Source organism: Macaca nemestrina, chromosome 3 (genome assembly GCF_043159975.1).
Source record: "Macaca nemestrina isolate mMacNem1 chromosome 3, mMacNem.hap1, whole genome shotgun sequence".
NCBI lineage: Eukaryota > Metazoa > Chordata > Mammalia > Primates > Cercopithecidae > Macaca > Macaca nemestrina.
In genome coordinates this window covers 188,069,323-188,087,374 of record NC_092127.1, presented here as the reverse complement: position 1 = coordinate 188,087,374, position 18,052 = coordinate 188,069,323, and the positions used below count along the sequence as shown (strand labels likewise).

At 52.5% G+C, this 18,052-nt stretch overlaps 2 protein-coding genes across 7 annotated transcripts in view; one reads left to right on the top strand and one right to left on the bottom strand.

Annotated features, from left to right (window-relative positions):
- The window catches only part of LOC105465850 (syntaxin 18), a 124,438-nt gene extending 118,641 nt beyond the window's left edge, over positions 1–5,797 (top strand). For 4 of the 5 annotated variants that reach the window (XM_011714483.2, XM_071093872.1, XM_071093871.1 and 1 more), the window contains exons 8-11: positions 358–416; positions 1,976–2,045; positions 4,639–4,719; positions 5,502–5,797. In XM_011714483.2, coding sequence (XP_011712785.1) covers positions 358–416; positions 1,976–2,045; positions 4,639–4,719; positions 5,502–5,597 — 306 coding nt within the window. In that variant the 3' untranslated portion in view covers positions 5,598–5,797. The remainder of the gene's footprint in view (positions 1–357; positions 417–1,975; positions 2,046–4,638; positions 4,720–5,501) is intronic. The other variant, XM_024787914.2, reaches the window with a different exon arrangement.
- A 771-nt stretch (positions 5,798–6,568) lies between these two features.
- NSG1 (neuronal vesicle trafficking associated 1) overlaps positions 6,569–18,052 on the bottom strand; it is a 34,561-nt gene continuing 23,077 nt past the window's right edge. For both annotated transcript variants that reach the window (XM_011714482.3, XM_071093873.1), the window contains one exon: positions 6,569–8,402. In XM_011714482.3, the coding sequence (XP_011712784.1) occupies positions 8,202–8,402 (201 nt within the window). In that variant the 3' untranslated portion in view covers positions 6,569–8,201. The remainder of the gene's footprint in view (positions 8,403–18,052) is intronic.

Sequence of the window (18,052 nt, the reverse complement as noted above, 5' to 3'; positions counted from 1 at the left end):
AACAAAAGAATTTTTTTAATAATGGTACCAGAGGCAGGAAGCTGGCCGTGGGAGCCCAGGGGAGAGCACATAAGTAGATACAGCTACAGCCATAGCAGTCAGCTTGCACCCCTGGAGTGCAGTGGTTGAGATGGAAAAGTCGATTACCAGGCAGCACAGCTGTGTTTTAAAATTTTCTCCTGAAAGCAGGGGCGTTGTTCACACTAATGCTCTCGGTCATCCAGCACCGGCCACCATGTTGCTGCAGCTGGAAATGGGGGCTTTGCCAGTGGTTCCTGTAGCGCAGGTCCGCTTTCTTGTTAGACTCTTGCCTGAGTTCAGTATGATGTCATCCTGAGTGTGTTTGTTTCCTCGCAGTTTGAACAGGAAAATCAGCGACTCATTGGTGAAATGAACAGCTTGTTTGATGAAGTGAGGTATGTTTGTAGCTCCTCTGTGAGCTGAGAGCCTGCTTTACAACTTTCCAGGAACTAGGAACGTTATTTACCTTGGTGCCCAGGCATCCACATGGGGCCCCTGGGCTGGTGCAGCCCCCCTCAGCCATTTTGACAGGGCTGGGGTGGGCATGTGGCCTGAATCTACAACTCCCTCAGCCTGTGGGCCTGTGGGTTACCTCCCACCTGCTGCCACTGCTGCGGGGGGCCCAGATGCTTTCTACCCCAAGAGATGCAGGAGTGACTGCAGATTACCTGCGTGTAATTTCCACCACCATTTGGGCTGTTTCCATGCAGCGACTCTGAAATGAAATGGGGCCCTCGTGAAGGACAGCTGACCAAGGGAAGCCCTCTTTTGCAAACGGCTCCACTGGGGTCTGCCTGCTCCTGTACCCACCAGGGGGTCAGGAATGCAGAAGGCAAGGCCTTGGTCACCCACACGTGCACCCACTGAACTCTAGTTTCTGTGGGAAGGCCTGCAGCATGCTGAAAGTAAGGCCCAGGACTTTGCAGAGCCTGTTGTATTGTGGACATGTCCCCCAAATCAAATCAATCCTGATGCTGCACTCACACAGCCTGAGGATTTTCTCAGTGTAGGTGTCAGCCTCCCAGGGGCTCTTCGCCTTCTGCCCTCAGATGGACCTCCTAGTCCTCCTCCAACAGCCTACCTTTCACTGTCCGTCCCCGCTACTCCCCCATGCCCAGATACTCACTGGCTTTTCTTCCCCCATCTCCTCCCCTGCCCTCCTGCCACTGTGACACTGTTGGGATTCGTGTCTGCTTCCACCTGGCCAGGAGCTCAGCTCCCACCACTTTTCGCCTCCTGCCACTTCCTGTCGCTGCTTTGTGCTGGAACAGCAGTTAACTTCAGCCTGGGCCAGCTTCCGTTTGTAAATAGATGGGCCCCCACTTGTCCCCCAGGGTAGCCCAGGCTGCCCCTGACACCAGGAAGATGGCTAGCCCAAGTGTTTCAGATCCGACAGAACACTCCATTGCCAAACCAAGACATGGCATTTTCTAAATGAATCAGAGGAGCTTTTTTCTTGGAACAGGGAGTTGGTTTGAGGGTAAATACACTTTTTTCTTTAACCTGCTGAGCAGTAACAAAGCAGGATCATCAGCACATTCTGACCTTCTGAATCCCCACCATGTGTTACCATGGTGACAAGGCTAGGCAGAGAACTTACTGGAGACTGCTTTCTGTAACTGGGGCATAACCAGACCCTCCCCGGTCCTTGACCAGTGACACAGAATGCAAAGGGCACTGCCCACACCCACCTCTTGGGACTGGGGCTCAGTTGGCATGGTAGAGTGGACTTCCAAAAAGCCCAGCGTGCTAGGCTACACCGGGAGACAGGGAAGGTGACCCAGTAAGGAGAGTTTGCCTTCCTCTCCAATCTCTTCCCCCAGCCAACATGGTATGCTCCCCCGTCTCTCCCACCTTCATGTAGAAGACAGGATTTCTTTAGAAATGTGTAACAATCCTGTTAGATTACCAAGTACTAATAGTTAATATGTAATCTATTCTTCTTTTTATGAAGGCAAATCGAAGGGAGAGTGGTTGAGATTTCCAGACTCCAAGAGATATTCACAGAAAAGGTTTTGCAACAGGTAAAAACAAAAACAAAAACAAAGTAGCTGTACGTTTTAACTTAAAGGGGAATGTACTTGAGAGACATTTTTCCCAAAGGCTGCTGCTCTGCGCAGCCAGGAGCAGAGCCATGTGTTGCTAGCAGGTGTGCGTGCGCAGAGCTCCTCAGGGAAAAGCTCTCACTACCCAGAGCTGCCTCTGCACACGTGTGATGGAGGAGGAGCTCCCCACAGGGGATCCACTGGCCCCACTGACCACGCCGTGTGGTGGCGCATGCAGTGGCATGTGGGAGGAGAGTCCAGGCCTGGCAGTCAGGGTTCTGGATGTGCTGGGTGAGCTAGGTAGCCCGGCCAGGCAACAGTTTCCCATCTATAGATTGGAGTGACCCCTGCAGGGTTGTTCTCCATTTGAGAGAGAACTACAGAACGATGCTGACGGGCAGTTGCTTTTCCGTCAGTAGAGTTACAGGAGCTCAGACCCAGGCCTCTCACAGTGCGAGGTCCATGCCGCCTCAGGGATGGTGCCTGCATGGGAAATAGGATTGTTCTTTTCAAGTCAATTTTCTGAAATTCTTCCAGCCAATAACTGGCAAAACTTTTAGGGACCTAATAAATTTGCCCTTTTCTTTTTAGCACCCAAAGACAATGGGAACGTTTGAAAGACAAATTTTTCTCCAGTATGTTAAACTGCTTAACTTAAAATACTTCTCTCAAAATGACTTTCCATAAACCACACAGCCAGAGTGAAATCATTGTAAATGAGGTACATTAAGTCTAACAGCAGTTTGGAAGTTCGGGTTCATAGGAGTTGCTCTTTTGAATAACACTACCCTGCTTCAAACCTCCCAGCGGCTGCAGGGGGCCTGGAAGGGGTGTGCAGAGCACAGGCAGAGCCTTGCCTTGGCTCACCAGGAGTTTCTTTTTTTATTTTTTTTTGGAGACGGAGTCTCGCTGTGTCACCCAGGCTGGAGTGCAGTGTTGTGATCTTGGCTCACTGCAACCTCCTCCTGGGTTCAAGCGATTCTCCTGCCTCAGTCAGCCTCCCGAGTAGCTGGGATTACAGGCATGCCACCACGCCTGGCTAATTTTGGTATGTTTAGTAGAGACGGGGTTTCACCATCTTGGCCAGGCTGATCCCGAACTCCTGACTTCAGGTGATCCACCCGTCTCGGCCTCCCAAAGTGCTGGGATTACAGGCATGAGCCACCAGGCCCGGCCCACCAGGAGTTTCTAAGGCCTGAGGAACGATATGTGTTTCTTGTTTTTTTCATCAGTGTTACATTGTACTTCATATTGATTCTCTCATTGGAACCTTGGCAGTGGTCACTTAGCTCACACTTCGAGATTCTCTAAAATGGGGTGATGACAGGGCAAAGCCATCTCGGTAATATTCATTGCTGGGAATAGAGGCCAGAGGCTGCCTTCCTCCCTAAAATGTGTCAGGTTTCTCTAAAAACCCACACTAGCATTCATTCCGCCCCGACCGTGTTAGGAAGCAGCTTCACCACCACCAAAAGGAGGAGAGAAGCAGGCACTCCTGCTCATAAGGCCGTCTAGCACCGTTGCTGCTCCTGCGGGGCCAGACGCCCCCTTGTTAGACCAGGATCCCACGCTCCTCAAGCTTTCCGAGGCTTTGTTTGGAGTAAACGTTTTATGTAAGCATTCTGCATCCTATTCTGATTTTAAAATTTAGCCTGTTTTTTTAAAGATATAATTGTAAAACACAAAGCACTGTTTTTGAAGCTAGCATATGTATTTCGAAACACATATATGTTAAAGCTTACTTCTGTGGACTTCAGAAAGAAATGAGAGACTAGAAGGGAAACCTCTGACATATGGTGGCTGCTCCACAAACAGTAGCTCTTAGGTTTTTGTCCCTGTCATCAGCAAGTGGCACAGGAGGGATGGTAGGTGCAGTGGAAGGAGCACTGCAACAAGATGGGGTCTCAGCCCTGCACGGTGACTCACGCCTGTAATCCCAGCACTTTGGGAGACCAAGGCGGGAGCATGGCATGAGCTCAAGAGTTCAAGACCAGCCTGGGCAACATAGGGAGACCCCCATCTCTACAAGAAAGTTTTAAGATTTAGCTAGGTGTGGTGGCGCATGCCCATACTCCCAGCTACTTGGGAGGCTGAAGTGGGAGGATCATTTAAGCCCTATCTCAAAAAAAAAAAAAGTCTCATCTCAGTCCTGCCACTTGGTTGCTATGTGACATGACTTTGGTCAAGTTAGTAAACTTCTCTGAGCCGTGAGTTTCCCTTTCAGAAAATAGGGGTAATACCTACTTCTTGGGGTGCTGTGAGGGTTTGTGGCTGTGCAAGTAAAGCCGTTTGCCCTTGCTGACGGCTGCTGTTCTTGTCATGATATATGCTTCGGGGAGGAGGAAGTTGCTGTATAGGTCAAGCATCCCTAAACTTAAAATCCAAAACGTGAAATCCTAAGTGCTCCAAAATCTGAAAGTTTCTGAGTGCCGACACGACACTCAAAGGAAACGCTTGTTGGAAACTCTCTGAGTGCCGACGTGATACTCAAGGGAAATGCTCGAGGGAGCATTTTGGATTTCAGGTTTTTGGATAAAGGATACTCAACTTGTATTTATCTTTTCTTCCACAGGAAGCTGAGATTGATAGCATTCACCAGTTAGTTGTGGGGGCAACTGAAAATATCAAGGAAGGCAACGAAGACATCAGAGAGGTAGGTACTGTTTGGGTTCCCCAGGTCCGACGTGGTGCAGCACTGAGTCCGAGCAGTGGGTGTCAGTCTCACAGGCATAGCTGCCCAGGAGCCTTGCTGGGCAGAGCTCACAGGGCAGATCACAAACTTGTGTGGCCATGAGGCCATGGTCCGTTCCAACGGAGCTGCGTGTGTCCATGAGACCCACCACCCGTTGCCCACCTTGGCTGCTGTTGAGAGGCAGTGGCTCCCCAGCCTCCAAAGGAGCAATCCAGGGTGGGTAGGGGTACTCCTGGCAGGGTCAGGCTAGCTCCCCGTGTACAGGGATGCACACAGGTGGACGAGCTTGTTGGCCCCCACCGAGGGGTCAGAGCCTGGCCCTTACAGAGGACACTACAGCCATCCTGTTGAAGGGACTGTTTCTCGAGCTCAGTCCTCAGGGTTGGGTCACTACAGACATCGTGTTACTGGGAAATACAAAACTTGCGGTCACACTGTGCTCGGGGCCTTTAACCCTGGGACAGAAAGGAGTGATTCCGAGAGTGTGTTGAGGGAGAACTGTGCCGGACACAAATGATGGCCAAACAGAGGGAACTAGAACCCATTTGTCTTCTGGTGGATCTCAAACCCACGTTTTGGTTTGGCTTAGTAATTAAGCCATCTATTCAAGGTAAGCACAGATGGAGTGACACCCATAGTTACAGCCAGGATCAGGAGAGCACGTGGGAAGAGTGGGGCATTTCAGAGCTGCTCAAACCACACTCCTGTGTGATAAAAACCCCTGTGCTCCCATCCCTGCCCAGGCCATTAAAAACAACGCTGGCTTCCGTGTGTGGATCCTCTTCTTCCTCGTGATGTGCTCCTTCTCTTTGCTCTTCCTCGACTGGTACGACAGCTAGCCTGGGCCACGGGGGCCCAGCACGAGAGTCCGCATGGGCGCTCACAGACTGCGTGCTCCATGTACCTCCGGTGCTGGAGCATGGTATGACCAGATTTTATCACAGTGCCATTTGAAGGGAAAGGGGTTCGGACAGACAGACATTCCCCAAAAAGGGATACCCCGGGCCAATGGTGTTCAGCCCATTTAGCAGCTGAAAAAGAATACAGTGTACACCAATGGGAAGCAGCCTGTGTAGCCATCATCAGGTAAGACAGACTGAATGCGGGAGCTGGTGATTAGCTGCTCCTGAACTTGAGGCTGCCTTGGCAGGGGGGCTGCTCCAGTAGCAGGGGCACAGCAGGCCTCAAGAGCCCCTAATTGTCTCAGGGTTCAAAGGAAGTCACTGACCTTTCCCATCCGGTAGCTTCAGGGAAGAAAGTAACGTCTCTCAACAAACAATTACTTTTGTTTCCTTGTGGCTTCTTGTCTGTCTGAGTCAACCAATACACAGACTCACTGGATTATAGAAAAGAAAATTCACATCTGCCTTGTTAATCTAATAAATACAATTACAGACCCTTCATGTGTTGTCAGTGAGTCTAAGTTGAGAAATTCAGTGGCAGCCCAGCCATCTCCTATCAGGGAAGAAATGCAGGGGAGACTGGGGCCCTCAGTGAGGGGCTGCCTGGCGTGCTGCTGCCCCCAGAGCAGGCAGGGGGTGTGGGAGGGCCAGTTTCCTGCCACTGGGTCCAAGGAGCCTTTGTTCAAAGGAGGAAGTGGGCCACAGGAAGAACGGGCCTGCTTCTTTCGTGCCTGTGCATCTGACCTTCCGGGAAGTGTAAACAGGAACACCTATTGGCAACTGAAGGCGTGAGACATCTGGACCACATCTGTACAGAAAGCATCCCAGCGCCCACGTGGGCATGAGACAGTTGGCACTGCGCCTGGTGAAGTGCGTGTGTGTACAGACAGTCCACTGGGCAGCACCGGTATCCTCGTGTTCTTTATTTGCACAGAGTGAAATGTCAGAAGTTACATGTAAATGAATTCACAGTCAATAAAGTCCATGTCTACTGGGAAATACAGGCTCGGCCTCTGCACTGTGTGCACACGGGCTTCACCTGTCTCTATTCAGATGTGCAGGGGAGCTTTGGCACTGATTTATTGCTCTTGAGTCATTTTCCACAGCTTAACAACACCCTTCTCAACACATGCCTCTGTGATGCACACCGCTGTGCCAAGGTCACGGTCTGTGTCTCCAGACACCCTTGATGATAAAATATATTTTCTGTCTTAGAAGCTATTTCAGGAAACAATAGTGGAGCTGACCACGGTCACCATGCCTGTTCACAACACATCTCACACTATTTGTCATTTATTTCTGATCTACTAAAAAACTGAAACTTTTGACATGTACACCAGAAACAACACATTCAATAACATAGAAGAAACGTCTGTGAATGTCTTTTTTCTATTTAATTGTTTTACACACTTAGTTCATCTAACTGGCAATCTTGTAAACATAAACTTTAATATCAAGATTCAAACTGGAACAATTTTCTTACAAAGATCGTGAGTTGAAATTTGTCATTTTGTTTGCACGGTGCCACACCAGCCCCCCACCCCACAGCCTTTCCTGCCTGTTTCCCACATCAAGGGATATCAGTTTCATAGAATAAAAATTAAAGTAGCCCTAGCTTAATAGAAATTACATTTCCACTTTTCCCACCCAGCTCATTTCTTTAAAAACTAACAGGGCTATTGGTGCAAATGTATTCATAACAGAAGTGAACGAGAGGGCCGGTGGGCGTTCTTTCCCATCAGCTCGTCCCAGAGCAGACAGACCACCTGCAGGGAGAGAGTTCTGCGCCTCACGGGCCCAGGGCCATCTCTTCCCAGCCCCTCCTTCACATGCTCTGCCAGTCTACACACACTGGAGCGAACCCCAGCTGTCGCCACCCAGGTGGGTGGTGCCCCTCCCTCCTTATCAAGATGCCAGAGTCAGAGGGGAGAGAGTAGTAAACCCACACCGAGCCTGCCACATTGCAGGGCCGTCCCACCCCGACTCAGGACTCAGCACGGGGAGGGGGGGGGGGGGCAGGTGGGTCTCTGTCCTCATTCTCTATGCCACTCACTACAGTGCATCTTGGCAGCAGTCAGCACAGTTACCTGCTGATGGCAGTGGAAGAAATGCGAAGGAGGCTTGCTCTTAGCACAGCGAGAGATCACTCTAGATATGGCTATGGAGGAAGGTTTGCAGACAGTAGGGTGGTTTCAAGAAATCAATTCCACAAAATGCATTTATCTGAGGTCCAAACCCTTGGCATATCCAGTGTAAATTTATTTTTTGACAGCATCCAATAAATCCCAGTAAAGGAGCTAAATGAAGATCTTAACATGAAAAGTGGTGTCAGAGCTCTTTAGGCAATGCTGAAATGCACTTGATTTTATGCCCGTGGGTGGTCGGCAGCAAGTTTTATTTGCAAAGCAGCATTAGCAAACAGAAGCAATTGCACCATAAATGAGTAACCTCTAAAGTATCAGTAATTATATTTAATGAAATGTCCCTCAAAGTCCCTTTGTTACTTGCAAGTGACACATTGTAAGGAACTTGCCCATCCCGCTAAGCTGACTTCTCAGCCGCTTCAGTCTCCTGCTCAGACAGCTTCTCTTCTGACAGAACTGACATCCAGGGCGATACAGAGCGCGTGATGCTCTGCTTGGCCAGGTTGTAGTGGTTTATGACTGTGTAAAATTTCTCCCGGGCACTGGAGTCTTGCTCTGCGTAGTAGCTCTCCAAGCCTTCTGGGATGCACTGGGTGTTCTGAAAGACAAGAGGCCATTGAGAGCACGCGTTGGTGCAAGAGGGGGTGCCAGTGTGTCTCCAGTTGGCGGCCAACAGTTACTGAGCACCTTCCCTGAGCTTGGAGGAACACATACAGTGATGAGCAAAAACGGGCATAGATCTCGCCCTCGGAGTGCACAGCACAGGGGAAGCCTGGCCTTGATTATTCTTTTTTTTTTTTTTGAGACGGAGTCTCGCTCTGCCGCCCAGGCTGGAGTGCAGTGGCCGGATCTCAGCTCACTGCAAGCTCCGCCTCCCGGGTTCACGCCATTCTCCTGCCTCAGCCTCCCGAGTAGCTGGGACTACAGGCGCCCGCCACCGCGCCCGGCTAGTTTTTTTGTATTTTTTTAGTAGAGACGGGGTTTCACCGTGTTAGCCAGGATGGTCTCGATCTCCTGACCTCGTGATCCGCCCATCTCGGCCTCCCAAAGTGCTGGGATTACAGGCTTGAGCCACCGCGCCTGGCCGCCTTGATTATTCTTTATAGACTGGCTGGTGAGTGTCATGGCAGACGGACACTTGGGCTCCAAGGGCGCCAGTGTAATGGGACAACAGGCCTTACTTCACTGAAGATCTTGCACTAGTTGTCATTTTTAATCAATTGGAAAACAATGACACTTCCTTAATGTCCAGAAACAACCAATTCAAATGAGGACGGAAGGGAAGTGAGAAGGGCTTCCCTTGAGCTAGGTTCTCAGCAGAACTTAGCTAGGTGAGACGAGGGCGGGGCAGCACTCAAGGCAAAGGAAACCAGAGTGGAGAGAGGCCTTGGGGCAGGAGTCAGAAGAGCTGTACTGGAAGGAGCTGGGAGGGGGGCCTGGTGACTCAAGGAGCAGCTGGAGGCTGCTGAGGAGCTCAGGAGGGGTGGGGGTGCCAGAAGCTATCCCCTACGGGCTACAAACCCTGCAGAGGCCAAGGACTCCTAGGGTTGTATGTGGAATTCTGTTGTGTGGGCATTCTGGAGGGAGACTGTTCATCACTGTCATCAGCTTGTTGGGAGTCTAGGGCCAAAAAAGGTTAAGGTCCTGCAGCCAAGGCTGGTGGCCTGGCAGTACAGGAGCAGACCTAACCCACTGCCCCACAGAGCTGGTGTTGGTGGGGCACTAAGTGGGCATGGTGGTCAGTGTGCTCATATAGCTCAGGGATCCCACACCATCACCCGAAGGAAGGCGTGCAGAGGTTGCTGTCTACCCATTTTCCCCAGGGAGTTGATCAGGGCATGTGGCACCCACCAAAAGACTACATTTCCCAACCTGCCTTGTAGCCAGATGAAGCCATTGACTGATTTCTGACCAATGGGATTCAAGTGGATGTAACCAACCCGGTTCTGCACTGGGCCCTTAAAGGGAAGCTACCTGCCCTCCGCCATTCTGCCCCCTTCTGGGCCAGCTCTGACCATGCAGAGGACAAAGCCCTGGGGGCTGGCAGGGCAGCAGGAGACAGGGAATCAGAGCTCCGGGATGACTTTGTGGGTCCCACACTGCCTTCAAGCTTGGAGTTGAGTGTGAGAGCGTAATAAACCTTCCACCTTGTCAAAGCTGCGACTATTTGTGCATCTAAGCAACCAAAGCATTACACTAATAGCCAAGAAGGGTCACTTTATCAAATAGGAAAAGTGAGACTGCAGTTGAGTCAGGGGTCTCCAGCCTTAGCCACCACCACTGTCACCTGGGAAGAGTTTAAAAACTCCAGATTCTCAGGCCCTCCCCACAAAAGTGTGACTCGGCAAACTTGTGCTGTAGTAATCAGTATTTTTAAACATCTTCCCAATAAGCCTAAGGTTCAGCCCTACTGAGTCCAGTGTCCAAAGTGGTCAAGGCCACTTTGCTGGTACGTGGCGAAGTCCACAGCACTCACCAACTCCTGGTACTTAACAAGAAAACCCTGGCCGGGCGCGGTGGCTCACGCCTGTAATCCCAGCACTTTGGGAGGCCGAGGTGGGCGGATCACAAGGTCAGGAGATCGAGACCATGGTGAAACCCCGTCTCTACTAAAAATAGAAAAAATTAGCCGGGCGCAGGGGCGGGCGCCTGTAGTCCCAGCTACTCGGGAGGCTGAGGCAGGAGAATGGCGTGAACCCGGGGGGCGGAGCTTGCAGTGAGCCGAGATCGCGCCACTGCACTCCAGCCTGGGCGACAGAGCGAGACTCCGTCTCAAAAAAAAAAAAAAAGAAAACCCTGAAGTTTCCACCTCTGCCACGGAAAGTGCTGGATTCCTTTCCCCGCCCCAAGTAAATACAGGGCGGTGAACATCTGGAATCTCTTTGATGACTCAACATCTCCAGGTACCTCAGGCCAACACTAGGATTCCCAGCGGTGGCTACAGCACCAGTGAGTGAGGACGGGCAGGAGACATCTGTGCCTGGCTTACCCACGACGCACCAGGGAATCTCCTTGGGGAACCTCCTCGCCTGAGCGCAGGTCTTTCTCTACCTCTGAAGCTGAAGGCAGGTTAACCGGGCTCCCCAGCTGAGGGGCCAGCTCCTGAGGCTGTCCTGCTGTGTCTAGGCCCATCTCCCCCACCCGTGGCAAGCAGGAAAGGGGAACTGCCCAGGTTCACATTTCCCTCCTGACATTCTCATACTGGCCGTGTGCAGGATGCTTTTCAGGCATTCTCTCTCTGTGAGGTGAGTTCCACTAGTCCCACTCTATAGATGGGGGAAGCAAGACCCAGAGAGGTGACTACAACCTCAACTCCACGACCCCATACCGTGTCACCCAAGGTACTGATCCAAGACTTCCCACCCAACCCAAAGACAGGAGAGTGAGAAAAGGAAGGCCTTACAATAAGCTCTACCCAGGGGGCGCTGGTCAGAACCATCTTTTCCATTGGCAGTCTTAAATCTGGCCAACGTGCATCCAGTCGCTGCCGTGGGGCACACTGGCCTGAGAGGTGGATCCCAGCTTGCCTTGACCATCTCACTCACTGGAGCTTTCATGGAGGTTTCACCCTTCGGTGCCCTCAAAAACAGCAATTACAGAGCTCATTTTATAGAGGGGGACCTGAGTTCAGGGAAGCCTACACCTGCCCTGTAAGTCAGGGCTGCAAATAGAACCAAGGCTAAGGCCACAGTCTACACAATATCTGCTACCCAACGTGGGGCCACTTTGGGCCCAATGCTCTGAATCCGGAGGCCCCTCTGACGTGCGGGCTCATGTGACGCTGCCTGGCTGCTATGTAGTGTCGGGAGCAGACGGGGCGAAACACGTTTCGCTGAGAGAGGAAGAAAGGTGGATCTCAGATGTTCTCACATGAGCAGATTTGGGGGCCTGAGTGTGACCTGGCGTGTCTTGTTCTTTCTCTAAGGGAGTGAGCTCCTGTCTCCATTTGGAAATTCTTATGCTGGATGCCTGCTGTGTTTAGGAAAAGGAATGTCAGGGTGAGGTTAGCAGGTGGGCCGCCCATCAGGTTTATCTCATGCTGGTTCTGTGCTAGGCACCAGGACCACCAAAAGGAGCATGATATAGCCCAGGCCCCAGCACTGCTGAAATCGGCCCTGCTGGTCCCCTTGCCCTGCCCGTGGGCTTCACTCAGAAAACCCGAGCTCATGCTGCTGTAGCATCAGGAAGTGGCAGGCCTGTGTTGTCCTCTGCAGAGGGAGGGTGGTACCTACCTTAGGTCGTGGCTGACAGATCAGATGTGATGTTCTGTGCCCCAGCGCTGGCACACAGAGCCACTATGTGGTCATGACTAGGGGCTGGGAAGATGGCGGGGGGGGAGGGGCCGTGGGTTGGGGGTGCGCTAGACAGCACTTGGGTCTTACAGAGGTTTATCAGGAAGTGGATTCTGGCAGCAAATCCACACCCCCATTCCCTGCAGGCCAGGCCCTGTGGTTCAGGCGGCGCCGGGGGTGTTTTCCCTGTTTTGGCAGCTGTGGCTGCTGCCTGTCCTCGGAGGTAAGTGACTCACCTCCACTGGCTTAGGGCAGGTGTACACGGATCAGCTACTGATGCCACCCTGCCCCGTGGGGAATCCATTCTCTCTGTTACCAGCTCATTGAACCCTAAAGTCTAAAGATGAGAATACTTTATACCTATAAGGCCCTTGTGAGCAAAGAGCTATTTTCAGAAGAGAAATGACAAATGGAATGTGCTTCTCACCAACACTGCCCCTCGTCCAGTGTTCAGGGGCTGCCACTGGCAGGAGGGCAGCACTACAGGAGAAGGGAAGCTTTGGGGCCAGGCCCACCACACCAGCTGAGTTCACGTGGAAGTACTTTCTCTGAGAATCTCAGGCCCCGCACCTATAAAATGGGGCTAATGAGTCACCCCACCGTGTTGCTGAGGACTCAAGTCAATGCACGGTGGTTCATGTTAAGAAGCCGGGATGTGCCTCAGGTCACAGAGTGGACAGAAAAGATAAAGCCAAAAGACACCACCTAAGTACAGCCTTTTTATCACCAACGTCTTCATCTCAGCCCCACCAGGACGTTGGGAAGCAGCTGACACGCTACAGAACAAACAGCCCATTCAGATCGGCAGCACCTGCGTCAGGAAGGCTCCGTAGGCCAAACTCCCCTCCAGCCCACCGCCACGCCCCTTCACGCTGTCCTCTCCACCTGCCGCTCATCATCCCTCAGGGAAACGGACCACGGGTTCCCCTCTTCCCTCCTACCTTGGCACCCAGCAGAGCACTGCAAGACCTGATGTGGCCAACACCTGTGGAGTGGCGGCCCCGCTCAGGGCTGGCATACGAGATGGCTCAGAAACGGCCCTGCCCTCCAGGTGCCCCGCCCAGGGAGGACAGATGGAGTCCCCACGTGCCTCCCACACAACGTGGCTGCCTGAAGGCAAGGCTGGGGAGGCACCTCGGTGCCCGTGGTGGCAAGCACCCCAGGGGGTGAAGAAGGGCTTCCCAGTGGAAGCAGAACACAGAGGCCTTGCCGTGAGCGCAGATGGGCCGGGGAAGGCTCCCTGCGGCACTCCTGCCACCCCCCTTCCCACCTCATACAGAGCTGCCGTCACCTGTGGGGCGTGCATCAAGAGGTGCGTGGCCCAGCTGGGCCTGCATGTGGAGGAGTTGGGGAGGCTCCCCACCTTCTCTGCGCCTCATCCCCTTACCTATGAAGCGAAGCTGATGACAGACCTGTCTTGTGAGGGATGGGAGGACTGAGGTAGCTAAGTAAGTGTGTTCTTACCAGCACCCAGCACTCGGTCAGCACTGGAAACGAACAGCCACTAAGGGCCGGGTGCGATGACTCATGCCTGCAATCCCAGCACTTTGGGAGGCTGAGGCTGGATCACTTGAGCGAACCCAGCGTGCACACAGTAGGAGGCACTTAGTAAATACCGCACGTGCTGACTGTACCGAGTGAACTGAAGGGCGTGACCCTGGGCTCCACGAAGAGCCTGTATACACCCTCAGCCACCAGTAAAATGGGGATGTAACCAGCGTGCACCCTCGGCCACCGGTAAAATGGGGATGTAACCAGCGTGCACCCTCGGCCACCGGTAAAATGGGGATGTAACCAGCGTGCACCCTCGGCCACCGGTAAAATGGGGATGTAACCAGCGTGCACCCTCGGCCACCGGTAAAATGGGGATGTAACCATCCACCTCACAGGGCTTCTGGGTGCATTCCACGAGCAACTGGTATAAAAGCCCCACACAAGCTGCCCAGCGTTGACAAGCACACGCACAAATACGGAAGAAAAAGAGCAGGGGGACTTCATGAGCTCACACCTCCCCTTTCTCCAGCTTTGGCCAAGGGCAGCTGGATACAGACCAGCAGCTCCCTGGCCCTCCCAGGTGCCTTCTCCGGAAAGGACACCCCCTCCTTCGATGCTAGTGGAAAATGCCAAAGTCCCACAGGACATCACTCCAGAACAACTTATCAGGGGACCCTCCATTCCCAAGGCTGGCTGTGAATGGGAATCACCTGGAGGGCCTTTTAAACAACAGGTGCGGGGCCCCTTCCAATGTGGCCGCCAGTCTCATCTGCAGCCGGGCATAGGACCGGGGCTTCATCTCCTGGGTCATCTCCCACCCAGGCCAGGTATCCAGCGGGACTTGGGCTTGCAAGATGCGAAAGACAGTTTTAGCCGCCCCCTCCTTCCCGTGGGGAACCTGCTCCAGGCCCAGAGAGGATGAGCCAGGAAGGAAGTCCAGGGCAGCCGGTGAGCTGCTGGCCTCAGTTATTTGTAAGTAGCCGGTTTTGGTGGGGACTTCTGGCCCCCAGGAGGCTGTCCTCTGCTGTCCTCTCTCCTGCTCAGGGCCAGCTCCTGGGCCAGCCCGTGCTCCCTCTCCATGACATCGGCCTCCCTGAGTAACTAGCTCTGCACAAGGCCCTCTCCTTTTATCCCTCTGCCTCCCAGATTAAATCAGTCCTCCAGTCTGTAGTCTCCCCTCCATCCCCAGTGCCCCGGTCTTCTCTTCCCTCAGCCACTGCAGCAGCCTCCTTTGTCATCTCACTGCCCCGTCTCTCCCTTCCAACCTCCAGCCTCCCTAGATTACCCGAGAGATCACCCTATCACTTCCCCTCCTCCAGGGGCCTGTGTCTGGCACTCAGGGTGCACCCGGTCTGGCCGTAAGCTGGTTCGCCCTCCACTGCCTCCCTGTGCCTGCAGCTGGCCCCTCACCAGCACGCCCCCACCGCCCACTGCTCCCTCTGTGCTCCTCTAACATCACACACCCCTTCCCGCTGGGTCAGGGCCAGCACTGCCCTCCTTCCCTGAAGCCCACACCCTCTGCTTCTGTTTGTTGTAAAGCCCTGGTGTCCTCTTAGCCTCCAAAACAGACTCAAACTCTCCCAGCCCCAGCCTAGGGCATGGACAGGGGTTTGCTGAATAAAACATGAGTGAAAGGGTGGGGGCTTTCCTTGGTTGGGCACACTCCCCCAAGACCCGCACATGCCCTGGCTTACCTCCTGGAGACCCGCTCCTCCAATGTGGACCGTCCTTCTAGAAACTACCACCCACATGCCCATGCCCAAACCCTGGGCCCTCTTTCCTGTCTGTCTATAGCCTTTGCATTCAGTGTGCGATTGACTTCCTCACCACTCTTTTGAGAATGTAAGAGCCTCGCGAAGGCAGGGAGCTGCACCTGACTGGCTCTCGCCTGTGTTCCAGCGCCTAGAACAATAGCAAGAGCTGCTGGCACGGCGTGGGTGCCACGTACATGCCTATCCAAGGAAGGAAGAGCTGAATGTCGGGAGCCTGAAGGACAGCATGATGTGGAAGGAGAAAAAGGGACTTGGGCTGGACAACGTGAATTCCAGCCTTTCCTGCTAACTGCGTAAGGACTCTGCGTCCTCATACCAGCAAAAAACAAAACCTAAACGAAACCCAAACCTAAGTTACCCAGTGACAGCTGACGAGCCAGGCTTCCCTGTGCACGTGCTCAGTGCCAGAAACAGTTGGCTTCTCCTGCTTTATTTTAATCTCAGCAGTGCCAAGCCCGGGAAATGAGCATCTCACACTGACTCTGGGAAGTTCAGAGCCAGCTACGGAGTGTATGGATAATGGGAGCCCACAGCAAGCGCGTTTTACAGCCACGCGCGGCCTAACAGCATTTGGGTCAACGATGGACCACATGCCACGGTGGCCCCATAAGACAATTGCGGAGCTGTAAACTCCCATCATCTGGTGACCTCGCAGCCACTGTATGGACAGAACACAACACATGCCTCACGTTTGCGGAGGTGCTGGTGTAAACACACCCCCTGCACTGTCAGCTGTATAAACGTCTTGCACATAAAATTACATACAGAACATAATACTTGACAGTGATAATAAATGCCTATGTTACTCGTTTATGTTACCATACTATACTTTTTAATCAGTATTTTAGAGTGTATGCCTAGTTATTAAAACAAAAGTTTAAAAGAGCCTCAGGGAGCTCCTCCAAGAGGGATTCTGGAAGAAGGCAATGTTATGTTATGTTTTGTTTTGTTTTGTTTTGTTTTTAGACGTTGTCTCACTGTGTCGCCTAGGCTGGAGTGCAGTGGCATGATCTCAGCTCACTGCAACCTCAGTCTCCTGGGTTCAAGCAATTCTCCTGCCTCAGCCTCCCGAGTAGCTGGGATTATAGGCGCCCGCCACCACGCCTGGCTAATTTTTGTATTTTTAGTAGAGGGGGTTTCACCATGTTGGCCAGGCTGGTCTTGAACTCCTGACCTCAGGTGATGCTCCCACCTCGGCCTCCCAAAGTGCTGGGATTACAGGCGTGAGCCACCACACCTGTCCTGGCATTGTTATCCTAGGAGATGACAGCCCTGTGCCTGTCACTGCTCCTGAAGACCTTCCAGTGGGACAAGGTGTGGAGGCGGAAGGCGGTGATACTGTTGATCCTGACCTTGTGCAGGCCTGGCTAATGTGTGTGTCTGTGTCCTTAGTTTTTAACAAAAATGTGTTGAAATTAAAAAAAAAAAAATTGAAAATTTTTTAATAGAAAAAGCACATGAAGAAAAATAATATACAGTTGTGCAACGTGTTTGAGCTTTAAGCTAAGTGTCATTACAAAAGAGTCAAAAACTTAAAAGTCTATGGGCCGGGCATCGTGGCTCACGCTTGTAATCCTAGCACTTTGGGAGGCCGAGGTGGGCGGATCACCTCAGGTCAAGAGTTCGAGACCAGCCTGGCCAACATGGTGAAACCCCGTCTCTACTAAAAATACAAAAATCAGCCAGGTGGTGGCGGGCGCCTGTAATCCCAGCTACTCGGGAGACTGAGGCAGGAGAATCACTTGAACCCAGGAGGCAGATGTTGCAGTGAGCCAAGACCGTGCCATTGCACTCCAGCCTGGGCAACAGAGTAAGACTCCGTCACATAAAAAAAAAAAAAGTTTATGAAGTAAAAAGGTTACAGTGAGCTCAGATTAATTTATTACTGAAGAAAGAATATGTTATGAATCGAGTGTAGCTCAAGTGTCCAGCACTCACTCCGTCTACAGGAGTGCACAGTCACCCCTGGGCCTTCACATTCGCTCACCACCCACTCCCTCACACACCCACCCAGACCAGCTTCCAGTCCTGCACACTGCATTCATGATGGAACTGCCCTATTCAGGTGGACGATGCATTATCTTTTATACCCTGTTTTTACTGGACCTCTTCTATGTTTAGATACACAAATACCATTGTGTGACAACTGCCTCCATTGTTCAGTACAGTAACATGCTGTCCAGGTTTGTAGTCTAGGAGAAGTTGGCCATACCCTACAGCCCAGGTATGTAGCAGGCTGGGCTGTGTGGGTGTGTACAGTACACTCTGTGAGGTTGGCACAATGATGGAATTGCCTAACAATGCATTTCTCAGGAATTATTCCTGTCACTAAGTGATGCATGGCCAGGCCTCCTCCTGGCTCCGTCTTCTCTTTCCACCCTTATCTCCTCTCCCTTTTCTTTAATCCTGTTGCCTTGCATGCCACTTGTGGGCTTTTTGGAATGACCATTATACATGGAAAGCAAGCATTTCCATGCCTGTAGAGAGCCCAGCACCAGTGTGGCTCCCGCGGTGGGACAGGCAGAAGAGGGACATGGGTCAAGAGGGTAGGTGTGCCCCCCAGCCCTGCTCCCCAGTCCCTGCGTGGCCTTGGGCAAGGCCTTCCTCTCTGTGGGACTTGGCTTCCCCCAGTATGTCCTCTCTCTTTCATGTGGTGGACATGGTCCCCTCTCCCTCCCTCCCCCAGAGCA